General features: G+C 41.9%; 1 protein-coding gene and 1 long non-coding RNA gene across 2 annotated transcripts in view; one reads left to right on the top strand and one right to left on the bottom strand.

Moving 5' to 3' along the window:
• The window catches only part of ME1 (malic enzyme 1), a 117,832-nt gene that overhangs the window by 49,324 nt on the left and 50,014 nt on the right, over positions 1-18,494 (top strand). Inside the window, 1 exon segment of the mRNA XM_033143316.1 lies at positions 5,586-5,689. Coding sequence (XP_032999207.1) covers positions 5,586-5,689 — 104 coding nt within the window.
• Positions 1-18,494, bottom strand: part of LOC117043549 — a 69,734-nt gene that overhangs the window by 46,470 nt on the left and 4,770 nt on the right. The gene's annotated exons all lie outside the window — the stretch shown is intronic.

Below are 18,494 nucleotides of genomic sequence, written 5' to 3'. Positions count from 1 at the left end.
TTAAGCAGTTTTCACCCCCTGTTTTCATTCTTTCCCTTTGAAAATCTTCCTCTTTGTATGAAATACAAGTGGAATAAAATGGAAAGCATATAGTTTTTGTAGAAAAACATACTAGAGCAAAAACTATGATCCAGGAGGTTTCTATATTTTTAAACTAATACAACTTGTCATTTATATAGCAATAGCAGACACAGTATATCAACAATGTGTATAACAGGTGTGCAAAGTATTCTCCTTTTGAAAATGGGGTTTAGTGGACTAAGGTTTGGGAAATAGTAGCTTGACAGAAGCCACATAATGATTTGATGACTAAAATGACATTTCAACCAGGGGGTTCCCAGATTATGCTGAAAATTTAGCCACTGCTCCACACCACCTCTCAAACTGCTGTAGCAACATATTATCACTACATTTGAGGCTTCATATGGAGCAGACTGAAGTGATAAGACTACTAAAGTGGTAGAATAGATTATGCCATTTCAGACTTCAGGTGGCAGATAACACTGTGAATGTTTGCTGATAGAAACCTACTGCAAATAGAAAACCAGCACAGCTGCAAATTGAGTGGCTATTCATGCATCACCCCAAAAGACATAAATGCATCATTAGAAAATCAGCACAAAAGGGGACACAAAGGTGCATAAAATTCACATCTGCTAATTTCTGTGTAGATATAAATTCAGAAATAATTACTGTAATTTAAACAGTAATATAATACATCTCATAATAATGGAAAGGCTTCAGCCAGCTAACCTGTGTGCCTGTTCAGTCTGCTGTTCAGGTGCTAGCTGTGGATGAACAACTGTAAGGCCCCATTTAATTCATCTGCGTGTGCAGATCAGGCTGCTCTTTAGGAATAGTTATTTATACTTGCCACATCCCAGCATAATGACAAAATTGGTAGGTGGTTTCTAACTTTCAGCTGCATTATCTACATTATGCTAATACTATTTGTTGCTAACATAGAAGACCTTTGGCTGACTTTGTTAGCTGCTAACTTGGCAACTGATTATTTTCAGTAAACTGCCAGAGATTTTACAAATTCTTCTGGATGTTTATTAATCTCTTATTTTTGATTCTCTTTTTTGAAGAGCTCTCAAACATTCACAACTGTAATGCAGTAAATGGCCATTTCTGTATTTCTTTTAGCTCGGGGTATCGGGAACTTAGAAGCTTAGTGATAAATCTAGATTAAACAACATGCACATGTATCAGTTTCATGTTAACTCTACTATAACAGCCAGCCTTTTATAAGCAAAAATGTAGCACTGAAAACAGTCTTTGAGCAGGTTTTGGTTTGCCTTTTTTTTAAAGCATCAAAGTATGTCCTATGAATTCATAGCTTTCAACTTCTTAACTACTGTAAGTCTAATGTAACTTGCAGCGCACTGCTGCTAAAGCATATAAAAAGTGATCAAACAGAAAAGGGCAAATAACTGAAACTGCAGGTCTCTGAATGGAAAAGTCAAATTCAGTAGCAACAGATCCTGCTGTTTTAAAGCAACATTGACCAAAATATAGTTTACTTTCGAGGAAGACAAGTTGCGTAAATCTACACCACAAGATTAATATATTATAAGAATTTCTTCCATGGCCACCTGGTCATGGCCAGGTCTGCTTTACTTTTATATCTTGCATGTTGATTGCATTATCTGGGCTTGACAAGGCATGTTAGCCACACCTACTCCCTCAGCTAGCAAGCTCCACCTGGGCTGTAAATGGAATGTAATTAGAGTAAAGGAAATATGTGTGTGTGTGTGTGTGTGTGTGTGTGTTCTATCACACAGGAACATACCCATGTGTCATGTTCAGTACTTGACTTAGACTAGTGAATTCCTAGAAAGAATCTAGTCACCTTGAGTCAGACAGGAGTCGGTGGGCCCAATCTGTATTGAACTCTTCAGCATGAGCTGGTGACATTTTTGTCTTGGGCTCTGATCTTCATGATGTATATAAGGCATTTTTTTTTTTTTACAAATCTGCCCTAAATAAGAGTTCATGTAGTAGTGGAAAATACCCATACTGCTGTATACCTAGCAGAAATCTGAGTGAGGCATGTGAACATGAGAACATCTTGACATCTGCCCAGACTGTGTATATGTGGTGGACATAGGGAACATATGGTTGTGGTGGGATATGCCCAGTCTGCATGGCGTAGCTCACAGCATGCATAGAAACCTGGATAGCCTGTTATGTGCATGGCTCATTCCAAGCTCTCCAACAGATATGCACTTCATTGTGTCATCATTGCAGCAAGATTGTGATTGTGAATGAAATGTGCCTGCTCAGGAGCATCTAGTGTACAGCAAAATTATTTAAATTTTGGTTAGTTGGGTTGCTGTCCTAATGTGCCAGAACCCTCAGATTTTGAGAAGGAACTCAAGATGTATGTATTGAACTTGTGCATGGTACTACAATGTTAGGATGGCTGTAAAGATTTGGAAGTTGGGCCTATTCTGAGCCACAGGCTTGCAGTGGTCATTGGAAAGTTAGCTTCACACCAGCACAACTCTGTAACATATTGGCAGCTTTCATGAGAAGATTCAAAGGGGACTTGTGTTCTCAGGTTTTCCACAGAAACAGCAAGGGTACTCATGTTGCTTCAATTACTTTGGCAGTACTTTACAGGCAATGTACAGTAAATGGAAGTCTCCACTACTAAATTCAAGTCCAACTACTTATCAAAGTACTTATATACCTGGCAGGAGCCTCAGCTGGACTGTAAGCTGGCCATCCTAAAATCACTCACAGTTCTATTGGTTACAAAAACTATTTAGGATTTGGACCACTGAAATCAATGGGTCTGCTATTCATGAAATGTTTATAAGTTTAGCTTTTAGAGTCTGACACCAGAAGGTTGTCAACACTTTAGTGTGAGTAAATGAGCACATTTCCTAAATGCTTTCCTGGAGCTTTTTGAAACTTGGCTTCAGTGCATTTTGTTCTTTCTTTAAAAAAATAGACCACTAGAGAAGCAACATGGGAAGAAAAGGGACTAAAGTTTGTAGTTCAGTAGTAGGAATAGTTGGAACCTGGGGCTGTCTAACCGAATTAGCATTGATACCATAAGTGTCTTTGTTGCTGCTGCTGCTTAGACAGCGCCAAGAACCAGGAACATATAGAACATTGCTAGGTTAGGTAAATCTGCCCCTGTGAGGTCATGTCAGCTGCTACCAGGTGAGATGCAGCAGCAAACCTCTGGAGTGGGGTGGTATACTTGCTTAGAGAAGATACTGCATTGAAATCCCAACTCATACAGTGGGAATCGTGAATCTAAGTAGTATGAGATAGTGAGGAAACATGAGTATTTGATATTGTTTGCATAGGATTGTATATCAGAGTTCTGTGACCTTGTAAATCCATGATACTGGTTCAGAAGAGGGAGTATATTTTGACAATATTTGGCTCTGGTTGCTACTATCAAGATTCACTGTTCAAACCATCTGTGTGTTTTAGTTTAAAGTGTGCCATATATTTTCAGTTATTCAACTTCAAACGAGAGCAATAGAAAGAGGGACTTTGTTACAGCTATCCTAAAGTCTTGATTTGAAATAGTAGCTGCTAGTTGGCTGCAGCTTTAGCTCTCTGACAAGCAGATTTATTAAAGACAATGCATCAGAATACTCAAAAAGGAAAAAAAAACTTTACTCCATACCTTATCCTGTACTGACTAGAGCAACAGATACTGCCATGAATACTGAGACTATGAACAGGGACAGAATGCATATTTGTGTCTTCTTAAACTGACTTGTCGTAGTTAAGGGAGAAGTTATTTTTCCTTGTTAAATAGTATAGCTAGATTATTCTCTAGATCACTTTTTGAAAGAGGGACAAACAAGACTTGTTGCAGACTACTTATTGCTGATGCAACAGCTCCATGATATATATACAGATTTAGCCTGTTAGTTCCACGCTCCTTGTGGGACAGCTTCCTTATCAGTGCTTTTCTACTAGAAAAAAAAGGGTTCTGGTACTCACCATGAAATTGTTCCACTAAGTGCCACACTTTTAACCAGTGCTTTTCTTTTAGAAAAAAATGTGCTGATACTGTGTACCCTTGAGTACCCCTAGAATAAAGCACAGCTCCTTGCCCTGTTTGAACAGGAAATCCCCGAGTCTTATTGCATTCTAGCCCTTGCAGTGGCTTCAGAAATGAAGGGCAGATCATTGCATGTTATCCTGGTACCCTTAGTTTTGCTAAGTTGTGGAGAAGGTAGGTTGAAGGTTTGCACCTGCACATTGCTCTCTGCTGCCATGGGAATATTTCTTGGTAGCCTGAGGGCAGCACTGATGCACAACTTGGCCAGTTGCAGTCTGGATGATGAAAATGACCCCTTGCTATTTTTCTGAAAGGCAGAGTGTATCTCTGCAATGGGAAGAGATTGTCGCCAACTTGTTCATGAAGTTGGAAGTGATGTTTGAAATTTGAAATAACTATAATGGTGGTTAGGCTTCAATAACAGTAAAAATGCCAGAACAGAAAATGCATTGGCTTCTTGGAATGCTCTTTGCCTGAACATTAGCTCAGTTTTGACTCTAGCTCAGTTTTGACGTGAGCAGATAAATGCTTGGTTTTTTTTGTTGATTTTTTTAATGCTATGGGTACTGCACATATTGGGATCTGTAAATTATAAGGTATGATCTGAAACTCAAAGCCAGCCATTATGCTGAAGAAAGAGCATAATATGTACTCTGTAATTGGCATCTTCATTTTTTTCCATCCTCTATCACTATTGGAAAGGCGTTTCTGATCTACAAAATTTGACATTATAATTTTGTGAATTTAACTTTCACTTCATCATCTAAGAATGACAGAAAATGATCCCACACATTATGCTTTCAGTAATTTTTCCTTTATGGACTAATAAATAAATGTATGTATCTATATTCTAATCTTGTTCCTTCTCATTCTACAGGCATATCTACTCTACAAACCTGTATCAGTTTTTTACTTTCAAAACTTCTCACAAAGAATCTTGGGAATTGTAGTTTGATGAGGTGCTGAGAATTCTTATTAGAGATCAGTCTCTCCCCATGATTCTCTGGAAGGATGTGACTATAAACCAGTTAGGCAAAGCAATCCTACTTGGACAGGGGAGGAAAAGTTAAAGGCGGACAATCTGCCCAATCCAAACCTCTGTTTAGTTTGTGCTGGCAGGGCAGAAGGAGGGTGTGGAGGGGCAGTGTTTTCATTTCTTCAAAATCCTCCCCTCCATTGGTTGCAGTGCCCAAGGGCTCACCCCAGGGCTGGCATACTTTTCTTCCAGCACTCTGAAACACCTTCTTTCCACTGTTGTAACATTGATAGCTAAGGAGGGGAAGCCATGGAGGTTTCTGTTGCTGCAAGGAGGAGGCCTTTGTAGATGGTCCTCTTGCTCTTCCCACAGAATTCCTTCTCTATCCATTAAAAAGGAGATCCACAAAATCCTATGACCTCTGGGACAACTTCCCTAGGACCATAGAATTGTGCCCTTAATTTCCAGTTTAGAGATGCCAATACAGTCTTCATTTTTTGATTAGAAACACTCAAATGATAACTTGTCTGATATATTTACCTTATTGGTTTTTATTTTCTTTTTAAACAGGAGTTGCTAAAAGATCCTTTGTACATTGGGTTGAAACATAAACGAATCAGAGGCCAAGCTTATGATGATCTTCTTGACGAATTTATGCAAGCTGTGACTTCCCGGTAACTGATTTTATTTGTGTATTTTACATTGTTGAATGCTTCTGAACTTCATGGTACACAAGGAGGACTAATTAAGAAGAGATGGCATGTTTTTCTTTTTTGCAATTCTTAAAAACTTTGTAAAATGCAGTTCAAGTTCATATATTTATAATTCCAGTTACAGGTAGGTAGCCGTGTTGGTCTGCCATGGTCAAAACAAAATAAAAAATAACCAAGAACAAACTTAGTTGGTCTCTAAGGTGCTACTGGAAGGAATTTTTTATATTTTTTTATTTTGTTTTGATATATTTATAATGTTGAGCTGCCATAAGTTTACTCGTGCAGAATAGCAAAAAGTTGGTGGAGGAAAACATAGCTATTCTTACTATACTATATAAAACACTTAATTTACATTGAAGAAAACCAGAATGAGATGAGGCACTGACGGGCGCAAATGCCGAATAAACACCTATCTATAATGAGATGAGGCATTCATTTCTGATGAATTCCATTGCCACAGTGCTGTAGAACTTAGAGATCTGTCATTATGTGTAATGGCCAGACCCTATGTGCTACACAACCAAATAAGGATCATTTGACATGTTGCCAAGTTCCTGGAAGGCACTATTCTGTAGGGAGTTGTGGGGAAACGATACGTAAATCACATGGAGAGATGGTTGTGCATGTGGAGCTTTTCACTGCGTAGAAGCAGGGTGTACCTTCTTCAGGGAATTCATGACTGATGAGAGCTTTGCTCACATGTACACGTACACACACACACACACACACACAAATAAATAAATAAGTGTCCAGTCATTACATGTTACAGGTTCCCTACAAGCTACACAGAATGCTTGGATAGAGCTTTTTTAAAAAAACAAACATATGATGCATACGGTACTTACGTCTATAGGTGAAGGATTGCTGTCCCAGTGCTATAAAACAATCCTGAACAGCACACAGTTTCAGCAGCTGGAATCAATACTGTGCCATACCCTGGCCCAGACATTTCAGATATTACTTTGCTCCCCACCCTCTACCCCAAGAGAGGCAGTTGCTGTTGTAGCTTCTTTCCCGGGAACGGAGGGAGTCAGAAATTTATGTGAGTGATGAGGTTTAGTACTTAATAACATTACATGGTGTGTTCTTCCTTGCTAACTTAGAACAAAAAACAAAACAAAAAAACAGGGACTTCCTGTTTGGTGCCGGTTGATGGCGGACGGGAGCTGAACAGCTCCGGCTCTCCGAGGGGTTCTAGGGGCTTCTTGCCTGCGCCAAGGGCCCCTTAAAGCCACGGGAAGAGCGTCCCGTGGACCGTGGGTCCCAGACGTGCCGTCTCTGCTCTTGATTGACCCTCGTAAGGGGGGGAAATCAAGTGAGCGGAGCTCCGACACGGGACTGAAGAGACGGATGCCCCCCCCGGAGATCAAAGCAGCGATTTCGCCAGACTCGAGCACCAAGCATTTCCTGTCAATTTGAAGAAAAAAAGAAAAAATCCTGGCTGCAGTAAGTACGGAATTAATTGGATTACAATTTAACAATTGGCAACCGGGAGGGATGTCAAAAGGAAGCCCGTCCCTTCCCTTTGTTGTGCAGAGAAGATAACTAAGTCTTAAGAAGCTGCAGCTGCATTGCTAATTACAATGTTGCTTTGAAGTACTGTGATAGTTGAGACGGATTAAGTCCCTGCGAGGGGATTGAAGACTATGGAAATATCTCTTTTGTGACTTTTGGGTCTCTCTTGGCACTCTGCCTCAGGGGAAAATGGCGCTGAGAAACTAACAGTCGAGGATGGAAAATTACTGACACTTGACACCCTTTACCTCCTTCGACCATGCTCGCTTTCGTTTTCAAACTGGTTTTAGATCCGGGCACCACCCAGGAACAAAAGACAATTCTTTTAAATCTTGAATTGATGAATCAGAAAATGGATTGGATAAGATTGAACCTCAAAGAAATGTTTTATGGATCAAGAGAAAACAGTCAGCTTTGGGAGGACTTTGATAAACTGGAAGTAAACTTCGCCAGGGAACTGCAGGGAATAATGGAGATTTGCAACAAAGAGACTGTGCAACCCCAAGGAGACGGAAAGCCTGGGTGGAGTGAGAGACACAGGGCTGATACTTTGGCTGAAAGAAAGGTGAGAAGATTTTTAAAGGCACAAGCGGAAGATAATGTGGACTATGAAGTGGAATTGCTGGAAGATGAGAGTTGGTGTTCCCCGAAGCTCCCAGGGGGGAAGTTTATGAACTATGAGCTGGCACTAAATAAAAATGATGGAGGGAGATGCAAAGACGACTGGTGGGTGAGCCTGGGAGGGTTCAGGAAAATGGTTAGAAGGGGGATAGGGTGAAAATGTTAGAAGTATAAACAGGATGGATTTATGGTACCCTGAAGACAGCGTGTTAAGACTTTATGATTTTGAACTAGTGGAGAGATATGTGTTTGTTTATCAGCAGCAGTTTAAACAAGGAAAACTTAAGATTTGATTTAAGAATTATTATGTTATATTATAAGATGTTGAGTTTTACTGATTTTGAACTATAGAAATGATATCTGAAGGATTTTTAAGATAAAGAAATTTATTGGAATATTTAAACAATAGTGGAGGTGGATAATGGATTTTAAAGTTAAAAATGGATGTTATCAAAGTACAGTGGTACCCCGCAAGACGAATGCCTCGCTAGACGAAAAACTCGCAAAACGAAAGGGTTTTGCGAGTTTTTAGTTGACTCGCAAGACGAATTCGTCTATGCCTGTTTTTCGCAAGACGAATTCGTCTGGCGAGGTACCACTGTAAGCTGGCTTACCTTTTCGCTCTGGTCGGGAGGGGTGATGTCCGCGTCCGCCATTTTGGATCGACTGTGCATGCGCAGTCGATCCAAAATGGCAGACGCGGACAACATCCCTCCCGACCGCAGCGAAAAGGTAAGCTCCGCTGCCGGTCGGGAGGGGGCCGTGGGATCGTGCCCGATGTCGGGCATGATCCCACGGCCCTCTCCCTCCTTCCCGGAGCCCCGCCGCTGCGTTTTAAGACTGCAACGATCGTTGCAGTCTTAAAACTCGGCGGCGCGGAGCTCCGGTGCCGGTCGGGAGGGGGCCGTGGGATCGTGCCCAATGTCGGGCATCATCCCACGGCCCTCTCCCTCCTTCCCGGAGCCCCGCCGCTGCGTTTTAAGACTGCAACGATCGTTGCAGTCTTAAAACTCGGCGGCGCGGAGCTCCGGTGCCGGTCGGGAGGGGGCCGTGGGATCGTGCCCAATGTCGGGCATCATCCCACGGCCCTCTCCCTCCTTCCCGGAGCCCCGCCGCTGCGTTTTAAGACTGCAACGATCGTTGCAGTCTTAAAACTCGGCGGCGCGGAGCTCCGGTGCCGGTCGGGAGGGGGCCATGGGATCGTGCCCAATGTCGGGCATCATCCCACGGCCCTCTCCCTCCTTCCCGGAGCCCCGCCGCTGCGTTTTAAGACTGCAACGATCGTTGCAGTCTTAAAACTCGGCGGCGCGGAGCTCCGGTGCCGGTCGGGAGGGGGCCGTGGGATCGTGCCCAATGTCGGGCATCATCCCACGGCCCTCTCCCTCCTTCCCGGAGCCCCGCCGCTGCGTTTTAAGACTGCAACGATCGTTGCAGTCTTAAAACTCGGCGGCGCGGAGCTCCGGTGCCGGTCGGGAGGGGGCCGTGGGATCGTGCCCAATGTCGGGCATCATCCCACGGCCCTCTCCCTCCCTCCCGGAGCCGCGGAGCTGCGTTTTAAGACTGCAGCGATCGCTGCAGTCTTAAAACACAGCACCGCGGAGCTCCGGTGCCGGTTGGGAGGGGGCCGTGGCATCATGCCCGATGTCGGGCATGATGCCACGGCCCCCTCCCTCCCTCCCGGAGCCGCGGAGCTGCGTTTTAAGACTGCAGCGATCGCTGCAGTCTTAAAACACAGCACCGCGGAGCTCCGGTGCCGGTCGGGAGGGGGCCGTGGCATCATGCCCGATGTCGGGCATCATCCCACGGCCCCCTCCCTCCCGGAGCCGCGGAGCTGCGTTTTAAGACTGCAGCGATCGTTGCAGTCTTAAAACTCGGCGGCGCGGAGCTCCGCTGCCGGTCGGGAGGGGGCCGTGGCATCATGCCCGATGTCGGGCATCATCCCACGGCCCTCTCCCTCCCTCCCGGAGCCGCGGAGCTGCGTTTTAAGACTGCAGCAATCGCTGAAGTCTTAAAACACAGCACCGCGGAGCTCCGGTGCCGGTCGGGAGGGGGCCGTGGCATCATGCCCGATGTCGGGCATCATCCCACGGCCCCCTCCCTCCCTCCCGGAGCCGCGGAGCTGCGTTTTAAGACTGCAGCGATCGCTGCAGTCTTAAAACTCAGCGGCGCGGAGCTCCGCTGCCGGTCGGGAGGGGGCCGTGGGATCATGCCCGATGTCGGGCATCATCCCACGGCCCTCTCCCTCCCTCCCAGAGCCGCGGAGCTGCGTTTTAAGACTGCAGCGATCGCTGCAGTCTTAAAACACAGCACCGCGGAGCTCCGGTGCCGGTCGGGAGGGGGCCGTGGGATCATGCCCGATGTCGGGCATCATCCCACGGCCCCCTCCCTCCCTCCCGGAGCCGCGGCGCCGTGTTTTAAGACTGAAGCGAGCGAACAGCAGCGCTGCTGTTCGCTCACTGCAGTCTTAAAACGCGGCTTGGCTTGGCTCCGGTGCCGGTCGGGAGGGGGCCCCGGACTTTTTTCCCCATAGGAACGCATTAATTAAATTTTAATGCGTTCCTATGGGAAAAGGTGCCTCGCAAGACGAAATTTCCGCAAGACGAAGAGTCTTGCGGAACGAATTAATTTCGTCTTGCGAGGCACCACTGTATATTAGTAATGAAGGCAAAGGAGAGAAAACGGGGGAAGTCTTTTATAGAAGATCTGGAATAAGAATTCCTTTTATTTGCAAAAAGTAAAGGGAGGTAGATGTTTTGATATAGATGTTGTATGTTTAGGTTTGTTAAAAAATTGTATGTTGCATTTGTGTATTTGTGTATTGTTTTTCTGTTTGTTTATATGGAAAATCAATAAAATCTTATTAAAAAACAAAAAAACAAAAAAACAGTCCTTTGCCTGGTTCTGCAGTTACTCTTGGTTCCTAGAATATGATTTGATTTACTGATTTATTACTGTATTTTTACTTCTATAAGATGCCCCCATGTATAAGACACCCCCTATTTTGGAGGGCTCTGATTTAAGAAAATGGGGGGAGATGGCCCCCATGTATAAGATGCCCCCAAATTATTTTTTAGGAAGAAAGCCTAGTCTTATACACGGAAAAATACGGTATATTTCTATGCCACTTTTCATTCTAATGAATCACAAAGTGGCTTAGAGACAATAAATAACAATAACATAATAGAACATCACATACCATATATGATTTAAATCAGGGAATGCCTGTGGAAGGATATTACATCATGAACTCCTCATGAGCATTCCTTTTAACTTAATTATAATAATAATTGTGCTACTCTCAGGAATTCCACAAGCAGACTTCCTGGCTGCCTATGCTTTGACATCCTCCCATGGATATTCCAGAAAGTGCAGGCAACCAAGGAGGCTTCAGAGTGCCACACAAGGACTGTTTCTTAATAAGAGACACAAAAGCCATTTTGCAGAACTGTTGCCTTCCTCTAACTTTGAGACAGGATTAGTAATTTCCATCCTCAACATATGATAGTATGCCTTAAGCATTGAGTGATATAGACCAGGCATGTCTAACAGGTAGATCGTGATCCACCGGTAGATCACTGGATGTCTGCGGTAGATCACTGGTAGATCACTGGCTCCCCCCAAACAAAATGAACAACTGTGGATCCCCTAAAAAAAGGTGAATATTTCACTGGGCCTTCCTCCTTCCTAAAAAAAAGCTCAACAACTTTGACCTGAACCCCCCAAAAGTGGGTAGATCACTTCTAGTTTTTAACTCTGTGAGTAGATCGCAGTCTCTTCTTGTCCCCTGATATAGACGAATGCTGCCCATAGCACAAAGGGCATGTTTAGTTAAAAACCAGATGGCTCAATCAAACATGCTCCATGGAACATAAAAAGTAAAATAAAATTGCTCATGAGTAGAAATCTTATGATCTTTGGCCTGGAATTCTTAGCACATAGTTCATGCTTAACTGAGAGGGTTCAAAAATTTTCAGACAGAAGACCTAAGCTTAACTATGGTTCCAAACTGTGGCATTTACTGTGCAGTGGGAAGTAACATCATAAATTGATCACAGTTTCGGTTTCCAATTTTTAAGTATACGATATCTCATTTATTATATCTATTCTTTCATAAAAGGACAAAAGTATACAATATCTCATTTATTATATCTATTCTTTCATAAAAGGACAAAAATGCAGAGTTATTTTAAGCAGGACTGCATAAAATGTAACTATCATATTTTTAACAAAGTTTCTCTGTTTTACTTCCCTTGAATCAAAGCCAAAGTATACATTATATGTAGCCATGTGTATCTTTTCTCCAGCATTTTCTTCTTTTAAACAGAAAGCCTCCTGGATGAAAAACAGGGTTTTTTTTTGGGGGGGGGGGAGGAACTGGGCAAGTGACCAGAAAAAAGAGGTTAAGAAGCCTCTCCCCTTATGTTCCTCCATGGAGAAATTCACAGCCTTAGAGGATGGTTTCTGGATTCCAACCCGCCCTGCCCCCCATTATTGTTATTATTAAAGAAAATGTTGCATAAAAATGCACGTGGCTGTGTATAACATGTACTTTGGCCTTCAGTTGATAAAAAAACACGCACACCTACTCTCGTACCCTTTTCTTAAATGTGTACTATTCACTGAGACTGTATTATAGCTTTAATGTTATTATTCTTTGACACCAATCTGATCTGATATTTTTACATCTGTTTAGATGTTCAAATTTTAGTTGTGCTGACATTGTGTGCATATAACATGTGCAAAATCATTTTTCCTTAACTTTTATGGGCTCTGATGATCAAAGTGCTGGTTTCCATTCTTTGCAGCGGATCATGTGACATAGGCTTGGCTGCAAATTTAAGTCAAAATAATTAAATTAGTTGATCTAAATGATGCGACTTCTTATGCAAATTATGAGTAAGGGACATTCTGTGCTGGTTGAGCTGTACAATCATAGGCCATAGTAAAGTACTGTGGTACCATTTTACCTATCCTATGTAACCCCACAAGACTCATTTCTACAGCAGAAGGTGCCAGTACCTCTTCTTCACGAACCTTTCAGTGATACCTGGTTTCTAGGCTTGATAGCTTAGTAGTACTTAGCTAACCAACTCATTTTGGATGTTGCACACTTGATTTCTTGCAGGCCTTTTTTTAGTCAACACTATCATTCCTTACCTATTCCTAGTTCTAATGCCATGTTTTGACTTTGGTTAAACCCAAAAGCCACAGGTAAAAATCAAATTTCAAGTGTCAGTGCAAATCCCATGTAAAAGTAATCTTAGGGTATGATCTGTTCACAGGCTCTGAATGTGAGCTTGCAGTATCTTAAGGATCCGTAATGTCACAAGATTTAGAATTATCAAAAGTGCAGATCTCTAGGAGAGTTGGGTGGTATTTTTTTTCTTTTTAGAAGGCTGCTTTTTTAAATAAATAAATAAAAAATGTTCCACTGCAGGGGAGTGTTTGAATATTTGATTCTCATTAGATAACAGGTTATTTGCCCTTACTTTGCAGCATTCTTCCTCAAAGATAACTGAATTGCTGAAACTTTGCATCTTTCTCCACTGTGCTCTCAAACTGCTGTTTGAATCTCAATTTTGGATTCTTTTCTTCTTTTTGGTTAAGGACAAGACACATAATAGGCACATAATTTAAATAGAAAACGTACAGATTTTGGAATGGTGGTTTTGTTTAATATTTCATTAGAATTATTACAGGACTTGCCATTAATTTATTCATTTGGCACAGTCGTTTACTTCAGCAAGGGAATGTATTGGCAAAAAGTCAGCTAAACGTGACTCTTACTGGAAATTGTGAAGGAGTGGTTGGGCCGCACAGCACTTTCAAAAGCAATATTTAAATACTATTAAATTCTAGAGTTCTCTGTTTAATCAGATCTTGGGGCCATTCTGTATTCATGGTTACCACAAGACCCATAGACTGATTTTTATGCAAGGAAATTATCCTGCAAGTTACTCCTTTTATTATAATCACCATGTGGGAAGAGCCAATTCTCTTGCCTACTTGCAAACCTAGCCATCATGAATATGGTGAGACTTTATGAATGGGATAGAATTATTCAAGAGTAGACATTCAAGGTTCTAAAGCAGTTCTAAATAAGTTTGGTTTCATATGTACTAGGAGTTGTAAATATACCTCTGTCCATTTCATCTTATACCGATGAAGTTGACTTTTGCTTATATAAATTTGGGCTGTAACTACACAGATTACACAGTCAATCCCACAGGACTGTGTTTTTCCTATTTCAGCAAAGTATTTGCTGTGTGAAATTGGTGTGGTAAAATCACCTCATGACAACAATTTTGCCAGATTAGGTTGGAGGACATTCTGTTGTGAGGATGATGCGTTCTATGAGACCTGATAGCCTTTCACATGGTATTCCAGGAGAAGGAATTATCATGCCCTTCAGATCCACCCTATGGCTGTGTTTGATTGTTTCCTGCCCCCCTTCTCTCATGAAAATCCCTTTATCTAAGCCCTTTCTAATTATCTGTTAGTGTTCTTTTTCCTTCATGTGTCTCCTCTTCCATCATCTGCTGTGTGTCTTTCTGTGTTGGGATATCTGGGTTTTTCTCTCTGTCTCCCTTCCCTCACCACTGTGATTTTTCATGCATGGCTGTTGTCCCTGTGACTTCCTTCCTCAGCTTTATACTGACCAATCTCAGATGGTGCCAGGCAGCAGACTCATGCAGTCTTTCCGTCACCTAGTATTGTCAGTTTCTTCCACACTGAGGGCGAATTTCCCCAAAAAATTCCAGGGGGAAGAAGGTGTCATCCTCTTCCATTATTACAGTGTATCAGTTTGGGCTATCTGATGATTCAACACAAGTAGTGCTGCCTGTGACAAAAATGTATGACATTTGTTTTTCATTGCAGCAGCTGTAATATGTCACATTATTATTTCTAACTCTCAGGACTAGGTTTTTAATTTGTGCTCCCTGTGTCTCTCAAAATTATTTGCTGTGTTAGTCTTTATGCATCCTTTAGCAACCAAGCAAGGCATTTATCATAAATGAATGACAAGGAACATACATGGCAATTTAGAAAATGGCTAGCACAGCAAAATATATATACAGAACATCTTTCCTAGTATGTCTAACATCCCCAAGCTGTACATTATGGGATGAACAAGCCAAGCAGTTGTGCAATATTTTGTCTTTGACAAATTTAGCTGCCTAGCGTGGTTTCCAGCTAGAGGTTTTTTTTTTTAAAGTTCAAGCAGATGAGCTACTGATGTGTCTAAATAACTGTGCATTTACACTTAGAGAGTACTAATAGCAGATGGCACAGTAATGGGGGTTCATGTGCACTGAATAGTTGTGTGGAACAGAGGTGGGCAGTTTATGTTTCAGTTTTTAAAAAACTAGAACTCCAAGGTAAATTTCATGGAACCAGGTGCCAAAAGAGTGGCTCAGGGGTGTATATTATACCCTCCAAGTGTCCTGTTTTACAGTAAGTGGGACATCCCAGATTGACAGAAGCCACCCAGGCTTCTGATCCAAATCTGGGACGTCCTGTTTTGGCTCCCATGCTCTTGCTGTGTCAGAGCACGGGGCCAAAAGACAGGCATTTATTGGTTCTGTGCTGTGGCAAGGATCCATTGGCTCACACCAGAGTGTGGGACCAGAAACAGGAAAAACTTATGTTGACCCTGCCACTCTTCCTCCTTCATGGACCAAAGGAGGAGGCCAGTGGTCAAAGGTAGGAGGAGGGAGGGAGGGGGCAAGTGGGTGAACGATGAGATCAGTGGGATGAAGGTATGGTATATGTAATAGATTAATTGAATCATTGAATTGTACAGTTGGAAGGGACACTGAGAATCACCTAGTCAAACTCCCTGCAATGCAAGAATATGCAGCTGTCCCACATGGGGATCAAACCTGCAACCTTAGCACTATACAGGGTTAGAATGACCTTGTACATATTCAGTCCAGAAACCGAGTGTTCAGTTTCAGATACAAATTATACTTTGTCCTCTGTTTTCTTTATTTCAGTGGCTTAATTTAAGAAGAAACAAAGCTCTTTTTGTTGTTGCTGTGGTTAAGCAAGTGAGAAGCCCTTTGATGGTATATTGCAAATCACTCAGAGATCTGCTAGTGGGTTTTGACTGATGTTCTGCCTGCCCTGGGTGAAGAAGAGGGAATTGGGGGCAGGAGGATGAAGAAAACTATTACAGGTTCTTGGGAAGATGGAATAAAAGATTGGTTTAAATTAAGTTACCAGGCAGCCTTTGCAGTGATGTAGGGTCTTTCTTCTAATAGGTCAGATAATTACTTGGCTGAGAAAAGATAGCTTGATTTTTGAACTGCAAGAGTTAATTAATTATTTGACTGATTTATTCCCTAGCTGTGCTTGGCATCTGTAATATTCATGACACTTTTTTAGAAAATCCACATATCATTCCCAGCTTCTGTATTTATAATCACTGTGATTTATGCACAACTGTAAAGTAGATTAGATTGGAAACACTGGAAAATGAACTGTAGTCACCATCATGCCTGCTACACTATACATACTTGGGTAACTGACACTTCATTTGACATCCACTCTGAAGCCAGCTCTAAGTTAAGTCTATAAAAGGCCCACATACTGTCTTTAGCGATTGTGTTTCATAAATAAAGCCTTTTGGTTCCTTAATATGAAGTTGTTTAAATTCAAAGAGCACTAAATTTTTAAGGCTCTAGTCCTAAACATGCTTAGTAAAGGTAAAGGAACTGCTGACCATTAGGTCCAGTTGTGGACAACTCTGGGGTTGCGGCGCTCATCTTGCTTTATTGGCCGAGGGAGCCGGTGTACAGCTTCCGGGTCATGTGGCCAGCATGAGAAAGCCGCTTCTGGCAAACCAGAGCAGCGCACGGAAATGCCGTTTACCTTCCCGTCAGAGCGGTACCTATTTATCTACTTGCACTTTGACGTGCTTTCGAACTGTTAGGTTGGCAGGAGCTGGGACCGAGCAACGGGAGCTCACCCCGTCACAGGGATTCGAACCACCGACCTTCTGATTGGCAAGCCCTAGGCTCTGTGGTTTAATCCACAGCTTACTAAGGAGTAAATTCTATTGAACTCGGTAGTTCCATTGAACTTACTTGGAGTAAACATACTTGGGATGCACCAAATACTAGAATTGTGTATGACTGGTGCCCACATAGCACAGTACTGTTAAGAAATTAGGTGTGGACCTGGTTGTTGATATCTTAACCATCAGAACTTGAAATCAGAATATGAGGTGAGTTTGCAAACTCTGGTTAATATGGGACCTAGTTAGTACTGACCATGGTGGAGGTTTATCGTTACATAATGTTGCAGGCAGACTAGTAAATTAAGAGAGAATTCAAAGTACAGAGCAAACACAGGACCACTCAATCCCATATACTGCTCCCAGGAGCTTGCTATTTTATGCTTTATAATTCTTGCTTCATTTTTTTATGTTGTCTTTTCTCAGCATTTTCACTAGTGGTTGCTTAATGCTCTGTCTATGTGAAATTATTGTGAGTGAACATGATAACTGAAAGGTGAAGTGGTTTAGATAGATTTTTTATTAAATGCAAATTTGGGTTAAAGAAGGGTTTGTTCAGAGTGGGGGGTGGGCTCCATGACACTGATACAAAGGTCCTATGTTTCTTCCTTCATAATACCAATAATTCCATTCATCAGTTAGAACAATATTGGTGCCTATTATTTAACTGATCTTACCAGAGGGAAATTATGGCTTTGTCTCCTACACAGTATAGTGTATCATCCCCTACATGAAAGCAAAGTATTGCATTAAGTTTTTAAAAAGGAACTTAAGTTAGTGTATTTCAGAAATAACAACAGAAATCTCACTTAACTGCCTGCACTTGTTTTATCACTGATGGATAACTTCAAAGTTAGTAGCCTTTCCCTATTGCCAGTTTTATCATACTTTGAATGGCAACTGTAAAAGCGAGTAAATTTATATAGGGTTTGATCTATACAGATTTTAATAAGAAAGCAAGTTAAGAAATTAAGAGTATAGGACATATGGAAATACTTTGCAAAGCAAATCCATCTGGAAAAAACCAAAATATTCTTTTTAGAAACGAATCAAAGAGTGCTATACAATTTAAACTGCTTCTTAACATTATAATTGCTGTGTCTGCGATCATAACATTCCTTTTTTGTCTAAGTCAGTTATAACAGCTTGCATAAGAAAACTGCCAAAGCTCATTCTTTATTACTTATATTCTGAAAAATAAAGTTGTAATTCCATTATTTTAAAGGGTTTTAAAAATTTATACAATGCAATTTGTATAAAAGCTACAATTTGAAAAAGAAAGAGATACCGACAAAATGCTGTTGTTCCTTTGGGCTGCTTTTACTCTCAACAACTTCTCTTTAAGTCCTGATGGGGGAAAGTTACAAGGATCCCTGCCCACTGCTCAACTTCCACCAACAATAAATTACACCTAGTGACCCAGCACTTACAACTCTCCTCCCACAGCATCCCAATTCATATATGAGAAGAACCTAGGTCAAGGGTCAGCAGCCTTTTTAGACCCATGGGCACATTGTGAATTGCAGAAAGGGTCATGGACACCATATAGCACACACTGCATCCTATTCTATTGGCTACAAAAATGCTTCTTTCAAGCCAAATTTCAGCAGG

Source organism: Lacerta agilis, chromosome 3 (assembly GCF_009819535.1).
Source record: "Lacerta agilis isolate rLacAgi1 chromosome 3, rLacAgi1.pri, whole genome shotgun sequence".
Classification (NCBI taxonomy): Eukaryota; Metazoa; Chordata; class Lepidosauria; order Squamata; family Lacertidae; genus Lacerta; species Lacerta agilis.
This window is presented reverse-complemented; position numbering and strand designations above follow the sequence as displayed.